General features: G+C 45.7%; 1 protein-coding gene across 1 annotated transcript; it reads right to left on the reverse strand.

Annotated features, from left to right (window-relative positions):
* Nucleotides 1-1,075: 1,075 nt before the first annotated feature.
* TOB1 (transducer of ERBB2, 1) lies at nucleotides 1,076-6,682 on the reverse strand. The gene is made up of 2 exons (XM_069951721.1): nucleotides 6,535-6,682; nucleotides 1,076-2,517 (listed from the first exon to the last, which is right to left on the reverse strand). The coding sequence occupies exon 2, from the start codon at nucleotides 2,435-2,437 to the stop codon at nucleotides 1,475-1,477; it is 963 nt and encodes a 320-aa protein (XP_069807822.1). The 5' UTR covers nucleotides 2,438-2,517; nucleotides 6,535-6,682; the 3' UTR covers nucleotides 1,076-1,474.
* Between the last annotated feature and the right edge of the window lie 4,125 nt (nucleotides 6,683-10,807).

Consider the following 10,807-nt stretch of genomic DNA (forward strand, 5'->3'; position numbering starts at 1 on the left):
TGTACATTTGAAATTTGCCTAACCTTCCATAAGTAACATATTAAAAAATAGTTTTGGCCGGACTTCTCCTTTAAACCACATTACATAGTGCTGCATGATTTAAGGGGTTGAAGTAATTTGCTCAAACCCCAACCTAGAAGTTCAGGGAAGGAGAGGAGGCTGCCGTGATTATCTACATGAAGTTCTTCACCATTAAGAATTCCACACTTTTGGAATTTTCTGCTCGACCTTCTAATCCTAAAATAAACTTTCATTTATAACAAGTAAATCAGCAGTTTTATTGAGCGGACTTTGTATGCTATTAATCCCGAATAGAGGCAGAGAGAGTGCTGATGCGCTGGTCTGAAGCCCATGAATGGAGGCAAATCCATTCAGAGCCCTGCAGCAGCAAGTTCTATTGTGTTACCTGACCCTTCCTGCACAAACAAGGAGAAATGCTGCGGCCCGAGGCTGGGAACCAAAACCCGCACCCCCATATACAGATCAAGTAGACGGGATCAGTACCAAAATGAAGATTACTTTAATTTAAAATAATTTTAATACAAACTAAATATAAACTATTTCAGTTCTTAACATGTAAGACACTGACTTAATATACTTTAACATTTCTTTTATCAAGTATTGCACAATTTAGATACAAAAATTACAATTACATCTCTCCATCTTATATAGCAAAAATCTGAATTTGTAACAGAAAATACAACTCTGAAATTACAGGTATCCCTCTATATAATAAGGTAAAGCGAGGAATAAACTTTTTTTCCTTCTTTTTTTGAACTGGTGTCTTGAAGACTTAATTCCAGAAATAAAAAATAAACAAAAAAAGGAAAAAGAAAAATTCTACATAAAGCTGCTGAAGGAATCACAGATCCGTAAAAATCTTGAAATGTGTAATGTAAATATAGTTATATATAAAACACATACAGAGCTGGAAAAACATATTCCCCTTTATACATTTAGACAATATATCATTTTTTATATTTTAATATATATATATATATATATATATATATATATATATATATATATATATATATATATATATATATATATATATATATATATATATATATATAATTTTTTTATTTTTTTCTTACAGCGTCCACCTTTCAGGCAAGTGGGCGCGCAGGATTTCTTCGGAGCAGTGTATGCATATACCTTATACATACCCAAAGCGCCCCTTTAGAAAAACAATTTCAAAGCCTATAAAAAAATTAGCTTCTAAATACTGTAAGAGGCAATATTCCTTAAAAAAAAAAAAAAAAAGTAGTGAACACAGAGTTAAGTTTTCACAAAAGAAAACTTAAAATAACAGAAGAAAATTATGTGCTTCTGCAACCAACCTTGGATGTACAAGGGTTACAAGCTGAGGGCGAAAAAAAGGATTTAAAAAAAAAAAAAAAAGAAAAAGAAATCACATTGGGATCATGCAGCTTGTACAATACTTTGGATATAGAAGCAGTTCTATTTCTGGTTAGTTAGCCATAACTGGCTGGAATTGCTGGTTAGTATACTGCACGTTACTCAGGCTGAAACTCAATCCTTCCACAAGAGACTTCTCATTGAGACCACCGTACGCTGCAAACATGTCAAACGCATTAGTGTACGGCAGTGGGCCGAGGTTCAGGCCGCCTTCTCCGGGGCAGTTTATGCTGGACCTGCCTTGATCTTGAATGGCAGGGAAGATAAACTCCTTTGCATTGGGGGAAAGGGCAGATGTTTTCTGAGGGAGGTTGGTAAGGCCAAGGCTGTAGACAGAGTGCATGGACGACGACATGGCACTCTGCTTTAACAAGTTATTGACGTTGAAGCCAAACTGCGTTGGGGAGGACCGAGCCAGCTTATTACGGGCATTTGTCTTCATTTTAGTAGATCCAAACTTAGTGGCAGCAAAAGTGGCAGTCGTAAATGTTAAAGGCTGAGTCGCTCTGGGCATAAAGGTTGGGCTTACAGTAGCAGAGTCACCAAAAGGGGGTGACGGCGAGCTGGACACTGGAGACGCTTGGTCAGTGATTGGCATGAATGCCTGGGCCTCAGGGTTAAAACTGTTCTTAATTTCCTTGTCCAGCTCTGCTCCGTTCTCATTGTTATCATCAACGTAGAGAACTTTGACTTGTCCCTTCTCTCCGATCTGGTAGGAAACTTCTGAGGGATCAATCCAGACATTAAGGTCCTGAGGAAGGTTCCTGCGGATGTCTTCTATATCCAGCCCACTTTCATTGGCCGCCTGCTCTATAACCGGTTCAACCTTCTCCCCGACGTGAATGCAACGGTACCCCGAACCCTTGTAAGGTTTGTCTGGATACCAGTGTCCTTCATATTTCTTCTTCAAGAGTCTCTCAAGCTCTTCACCAAAGATGTTCACTCTTCTCCGGGGCAGCTTGTTATACAGATAGGATATAATAAAATTCAGTGCTACCTGGATTTCAAGCTGCATATCTGTCTAGCGTTTTAATACCGGAAAAGATGGCTTCAAAGTGGCAGAGAGGAAGCGACAATTCAATCCTTTGGTTTCTCCTGAAAGATATAAAGAAGAAAGTATCAGGTATTTGCACTATTTTCTCTTATACAACCAATAGATATTTAATTTGTGTAAAAAAAAATAAAATAAAAAAATAAAGTTATTTGCTTCCCCCCAAATCCCAATGTTCAGATGAAGTGGATTTAATTCCCTGGTCGCAGCTCCCAGGGTCAATATTTGCTCAGCTTCTAGGAGGTTTCTCTGGTTGGAGGCAAGCTGCTGCCTCCTAGGTATAAACAGGTTGGATCACAAGACAAGGAGGAGTTCAGCGAGTTGCAGAACGCGACCTCTGGCCGCCACTTGCTGTATCCCTATCTGCCTGTAGATCTGCAGATACGTGCTGGAGCATAGAACTGGGCCTAAAGAGTGAGAACTCCAACTCTGCCAGATCCTGCTCTAATACCCATACAGCCCCTGGGCTCCGGGTCCCCTCCCACTCAATGTAACACAATCTTGGAGACAGTATAAGGCGACCTTTAAACACTTGCTTGGATCAGCAAGGGTGGGGTGGAGAATAGAGATCAAGACACAAGCAAAGGTATTTAATAAAACATGTCAGACACGTCAAATTATAGAGCAGGTGGCAACACACCCAAAGCGGGTTCACAAACATTGGGAAAGGGGGGGGGGGGGTTAAACCACCTGATACAACATCCTGTAAGCTCAGGGAAGGCTCTGGCTGCAAAGTGTCTAATGCAACAAGTAGACAAACAAATCGCCCACTAGTACCAAGCTACAGTGCCACACTGGGGGTGTACCATGCCAGGGTGATACAATGTGAGTAGTAGGCAACACCACGGCCACCCGGCTTCAGATGCCCCAGCAAATCTTTAAGTATGAAAAGACAACCAGGACAAATAAAGAAATCAGACAACCTGAATTGTCAACCGTGAGTTATAAATACCAGGTAGACCCTGCACCCAAAATAATCAGAGAGCCTGCTATAAATACACACAGTCCTGATGGTGCAGAGATAATACGAAGAAAAAATAAGTTACAAATATACACACACACACACACACTTCTGCTGTATGCTACCACAAAGTATACTGCCTTACCCCTCATGCCAAAGGGGCAGACAGTCTCCAGCTGTCAGGACGCCCCCTACTGTTCATTGTGCTTTGTGACAGCTTAGGACACATGTATCCAGATCACTGCACAGAGGCTACAGGGCGGCTGCGTGACCCCAGGAGGGGGCAGGTAACCCCATACATTATATACAGCCCTGACCAGGCACAAAACAATCCCTGCAAGTCACATGACCCCAATGCGCACATTTAGAGCACCATTACAGTATCTGGGATATGGCGGCCATCCTCACACAGCAGCCATCACCACTATACACAAAGCTGTCACATACAGGCACCTGCAGATCCTATACAGAACAGTCTGGCTTATTTAAGGCCAACAGTCACATATGGGCTGCCTACTGCTACCTCCAGGCCCCCCATCAGTCACATATGGGCCCCTAACCAATACCTCAAGGCCCCTACTTGCTACATCCAGGCCCCTGTCAGTCACATATAGGCCCCTAGCTTCTACATCCAGGCCCCTGTCAATCAGATATGGGCCCCTAGCTTCTACATCCAGGCCCCTGTCAGTCACATATGGGCCCCTACTGGTTACATCCAGGCCCCTGCCAGTCACATATGGGCCCCTACTGGTTACATCAAGGCTCCTGTCAGTCACATATGGGTCCCTAGCTTCTACGTCCAGGGCCCTGTCAGTCACATATGGGTCCCTAGCTTCTACGTCCAGGGCCCTGTCAGTCACATATGGGCCCCTAGCTTCTACGTCCAGGCCCCTGTCAGTCACATATGGGCCCCTACTGGTTACATCCAGGCCCCTGTCAGTCACATATGGGCCCCTACTGGTTACATCCAGGCCCCTGCCAGTCACATATGGGCCCCTACTGGTTACATCAAGGCTCCTGTCAGTCACATATGGGTCCCTAGCTTCTACGTCCAGGGCCCTGTCAGTCACATATGGGCCCCTAGCTTCTACGTCCAGGCCCCTGTCAGTCACATATGGGCCCCTACTGGTTACATCCAGGCCCCTGCCAGTCACATATGGGCCCCTAGCTTCTACAGCCAGGCCCCTGTCAGTCACATATGGGCCCCTAGATTCTACAGCCAGGCCCCTGTCAGTCACATATGGGCCCCTAGATTCTACAGCCAGGCCCCTGTCAGTCACATATGGGCCCCTACGGGTTACAGCCAGGCCCCTGTCAGTCACATATGGGCCCCTACGGGTTACAGCCAGGCCCCTGTCAGTCACATATGGGCCCCTACGGGTTACAGCCAGGCCCCTGTCAGTCACATATGGGCCCCTACGGGTTACAGCCAGGCCCCTGTCAGTCACATATGGGCCCCTACGGGTTACAGCCAAGCCCCTGTCAGTCACATATGGGCCCCTACGGGTTACAGCCAGGCCCCTGTCAGTCACATATGGGCCCCTACGGGTTACAGCCAGGCCCCTGTCAGTCACATATGGGCCCCTACGGGTTACAGCCAGGCCCCTGTCAGTCACATATGGGCCCCTACGGGTTACAGCCAGGCCCCTGTCAGTCACATATGGGCCCCTACGGGTTACAGCCAGGCCCCTGTCAGTCACATATGGGCCCCTACGGGTTACAGCCAGGCCCCTGTCAGTCACATATGGGCCCCTACGGGTTACATCCAGGCCCCTGTCAGTCACATATGGGCCCCTACGGGTTACAGCCAGGCCCCTGTCAGTCACATATGGGCCCCTACGGGTTACAGCCAGGCCCCTGTCAGTCACATATGGGCCCCTACGGGTTACATCCAGGCCCCTGTCAGTCACATATGGGCCCCTACGGGTTACAGCCAGGCCCCTGTCAGTCACATATGGGCCCCTACGGGTTACAGCCAGGCCCCTGTCAGTCACATATGGGCCCCTAGCTTCTACATCCAGGCCCCTGTCAGTCACATATGGGCCCCTAGATTCTACATCCAGGCCCCTGTCAGTCACATATGGGCCCCTACGGGTTACATCCAGGCCCCTGCCAGTCACATATGGGCCCCTACGGGTTACAGCCAAGCCCCTGTCAGTCACATATGGGCCCCTACGGGTTACATCCAGGCCCCCGTCAGTCACATATGGGCCCCTAGATTCTACATCCAGGCCCCTGTCAGTCACATATGGGCCCCTACGGGTTACATCCAGGCCCCTGTCAGTCACATATGGGCCCCTACGGGTTACATCCAGGCCCCTGTCAGTCACATATGGGCCCCTACGGGTTACAGCCAGGCCCCTGTCAGTCACATATGGGCCCCTACGGGTTACATCCAGGCCCCTGTCAGTCACATATGGGCCCCTACGGGTTACATCCAGGCCCCTGTCAGTCACATATGGGCCCCTACGGGTTACATCCAGGCCCCTGTCAGTCACATATGGGCCCCTACGGGTTACATCCAGGCCCCTGTCAGTCACATATGGGCCCCTACGGGTTACATCCAGGCCCCTGTCAGTCACATATGGGCCCCTACGGGTTACATCCAGGCCCCTGTCAGTCACATATGGGCCCCTACGGGTTACATCCAGGCCCCTGTCAGTCACATATGGGCCCCTACGGGTTACAGCCAGGCCCCTGTCAGTCACATATGGGCCCCTAGCTTCTACATCCAGGCCCCCGTCACTTACCTAGCTGCCCAGGGCCCTTGCTGTCACCCCGGGGCCCCTGCTTGTCACAGAGACACGGACAGCTCATTAATATGTCGCTCACATATCGCGCCCGTCAGTCACCTCAGGTAGAAAACAAACCGCGCATCTACGTCACAGCCGGGGCCCCTCTCCGCCGCACACACAGCACCCTCCCGCAGGGCCCCTCACGGTCACACACACCGCACAGCGGGGCGCCCCAGCCCTCCGCGTAGCCCAGGCCCCCCTGCCCGGCCTATACGTCACACCGGGCCCTGTCAGCAGCTCTCGGGCTCGCCCCGTCCCGCACAGCGGTCTGCCCCTCAGTCTGCGGCGTGCAGTGCGGCCCTTACCGAGCTGACACCGCCGTCCGGGGCTCCGTAGCCAGGATCCTGCCCCTCTCCGAGCGACGTACTTGACTTCAGCTCGTCTCCTGTCAGGTAGATTATTTATATGGAGTCTCCGCCATTCTAAGAGCAGGGGGCGGGAACGATAAAACATTCCAACCAATGGAGAAGCGAGGATTCGGAGACAGCGGGCTGCTATAGGTAAAGGGGACTGTCACTTCAGGAGGCTGTATAGTGACGTCACAAGACTGGACGATTACCGGATTACGATTGGCTCCTAATGAACCAGTGGTAGAGCGTGTTGTTCAATGTGGGTCAGCAGGTGGCAAGTGATTGGAAGACTGAAATGTCAATCACCTGGGACATGAAGGCTCTATTTATAGGAGTGCTGCCAACTGCAATGGGCGGTCCTGTGACGTCAAATGTGATCATGTGGCCTACAGCTGTCCCCCGTATAACGCCACCCGTACCTGTACCGTGTATAACAATATCCCGTGTGATATACACACTTAAACGTATATAGCAATGCCGGATTAATCCGTTATAACACCCCTGTATATCACCATATACCTGTACTTTGTATAACACCCCTGTATATCACCATGTACCTGTACTGTATATAACACCCCTGTATATTACCATGTAAAAGTACTGTGTATAACACCCCTGTATATCACCATGTACTGTGTATAACAACCCTGTTTATCACCGTGTACTGTATATAACACCCCTGTATATCACCATGTACCTGTACTGTGTATAACAACCCTGTATATCACCATGTACTGTGTATAACACCCCTGTATATCACCATGTCCTGTATATAACACCCCTGTATATCACCATGTACCTGTACTGTGTATAACACCCCTGTATATCACCATCTACCTGTATATAACGCCCCTGTATATTACCATGTACCTGTACTGTGTATAACACCCCTGTATATCACCATGTACCTGTATATAACACCCCTGTATATCACCATGTACCTGTACTGTGTATAACACCCCTGTATATTACCATGTCCTGTACTGTGTATAACACCCCTGTATATCACCATGTCCTGTATATAACACCCCTGTATATCAACATGTACCTGTACTGTGTATAACACCCCTGTATATCACCATGTACTGTATATAACACCCCTGTATATCACTGTGTACTGTATATAACACCCCTGTATATTACCATGTAAAAGTACTGTGTATAACAACCCTGTATATCACCATGTACCTGTACTGTGTATAACAACCCTGTATATCACCATGTACTGTATAGAACACCCCTGTATATCACTGTGTACTGTATATAACACCCCTGTATATTACCATGTAAAAGTACTGTGTATAACAACCCTGTATATCACCATGTACCTGTATTGTGTATAAAACCCCTGTATATCACCATGTACCTGTACTGTGTATTACACCCCTGTATATCACCATGTACCTGTACTGTATATAACACCCTGTATATCACCATGTACCTGTACTGTATATAACACCATGTAGATCACCATGTACCTGTACTGTATATAACACCATGTACTTGTACTGTGTATAACATCCCTGTATATCACCATATACTGTATATAACACCCCTGTATATGACCATGTACTGTATATAACACCCCTGTATATCACCATGTACCTGTACTGCATATAACACCCCTGTATATCACCATGTATCTGTACTGTATATAACACCCCTGTATATCACCATGTACCTGTACTGCATATAACACCCCTGTATATCACCATGTACCTGTACTGCATATAACACCCCTGTATATCACCATGTATCTGTACTGTATATAACACCCCTGTATATCACCATGTACCTGTACTGTATATAACACCCCTGTATATTACCATGCCCTGTACTGTGTATAACACCCCTGTATATTACCATGTACTGAAAATAACACCCCTGTATATCACAATGTACCTGTACTGTATATAACACCCCTGGATGTCACCATGCCCTGTACTGTGTATAACACCCCTGTATATTACCATGTACTGTATATAACACCCCTGTATATCACCATGTGGCTGGGTTCACACTACGTATATTTCAGTCAGTATTGCGGTCCTCATATTGCAACCAAAACCAGGAGTGGATTGAATACACAGAAAGGATCTGCTCACACAATGTTGAAATTGAGTGGATGGCCGCCATATAATGGCAAATATTTGCTGTTATTTTAAAACAACGGCTGTTATATTGAAATAATGGCCGTTATTTACTGTTATATGGCGGCCATCCACTCAATTTCACCATTGTGTGAACAGATCCTTTCTGTGTTTTCAATCCACTCCTGGTTTTGGTTGCAATATGAGGACCACAATACTGACTGAAATATACGTAGTGTGAACCCAGCCTGTACCTGTACAGTATATAACACCCCTGGATGTCACCATGTCCTGTACTGTATATAACACCCCTGTATATTACCATGCCCTGTACTGTATATAACACCCCTGTATATCCCCATGGCATGTATATAACACCCCTGTATATCAACATGTACCTGTACTGTGTATAACACCCCTGTATATCCCCATGGCCTGTGCATAACACCCCTGTATATCACCATGTACCTGTACTGTATATAACACCCCTGTATATTACCATGTACCTGTACTGTATATAACACCCCTGTATATCCCCATGTCCTGTATATAACACCCCTGTATATCACCATGTCCTGTATATAACACCCCTGTATATCACCATGTACCTGTACTGTGTATAACACCCCTGTATATCACCATCTACCTGTATATAACACCCCTGTATATTACCATGTACCTGTACTGTGTATAACACCCCTGTATATCACCATGTACCTGTACTGTGTATAACACCCCTGTATATTACCATGTCCTGTACTGTGTATAACACCCCTGTATATCACCATGTCCTGTATATAACACCCCTGTATATCAACATGTACCTGTACTGTATATAACAACCCTGTATATCACCATGTACCTGTACTGTGTATAACAACCCTGTATATCACCATGTACAGTATATAACACCCCTGTATATCACCATGTACCTGTACTGTATATAACAACCCTGTATATCACCATGTACCTGTACTGTGTATAACAACCCTGTATATTACCATGTACTGTATATAACACCCCTGTATATCACCATGTCCTGTATATAACACCCCTGTATATCACCATGTACCTGTACTGTGTATAACACCCCTGTATATCACCATCTACCTGTATATAACACCCCTGTATATTACCATGTACCTGTACTGTGTATAACACCCCTGTATATCACCATGTACCTGTACTGTGTATAACACCCCTGTATATTACCATGTCCTGTACTGTGTATAACACCCCTGTATATCACCATGTCCTGTATATAACACCCCTGTATATCAACATGTACCTGTACTGTGTATAACACCCCTGTATATCACCATGTACAGTATATAACACCCCTGTATATCACCATGTACCTGTACTGTATATAACAACCCTGTATATCACCATGTACCTGTACTGTGTATAACAACCCTGTATATTACCATGTACTGTATATAACACCCCTGTATATCACCATGTACTGTATATAACACCCCTGTATATTAACATGTACTGTGTATAACACCCCTGTATATCCCCATGTCCTGTATATAACACCCCTGTATATCACCATGTACCTGTACTGTGTATAATACCCCTGTATATCACCATGTACTGTATATAACACCCCTGTATATCACCATGTACCTGTACTGTGTATAACACCCCTGTATATCACCATCTACCTGTATATAACACCCCTGTATATCACCATGTACCTGTACTGTGTATAACACCCCTGTATATCACCATGTACAGTATATAACACCCCTGTACATCACCATGTATCTGTACTGTATATGACACCCCTGTATATCACCATGTACCTGTACTGTGTATAACAACCCTGTATATTACCATGTACATGCACTGTGTATAACACCCCTGTATATCACCATGTACTGTATATAACACCCCTGTATATTACTATGTACATGTACTGTGTATAACAACCCTGTATATTACCATGTACATGCACTGTGTATAACACCCCTGTATATCACCATGTACTGTGTATAACACCCCTGTATATCACCATGTACTGTATATAACACCCCTGTATATTAACATGTACTGTATATAACACCCCTGTATATCACCATGTACTGTATATAACACCCCTGTATATTACCATGTAAATGTACTGTGTATAA

Source organism: Dendropsophus ebraccatus, chromosome 14 (genome assembly GCF_027789765.1).
Source record: "Dendropsophus ebraccatus isolate aDenEbr1 chromosome 14, aDenEbr1.pat, whole genome shotgun sequence".
NCBI lineage: Eukaryota > Metazoa > Chordata > Amphibia > Anura > Hylidae > Dendropsophus > Dendropsophus ebraccatus.

Bases quoted from the DNA above. Each gene is read 5' to 3' on its own strand.
- TOB1 (XM_069951721.1), bottom strand. From the start codon at position 2,437: ATGCAGCTTGAAATCCAGGTAGCACTGAATTTTATTATATCCTATCTG.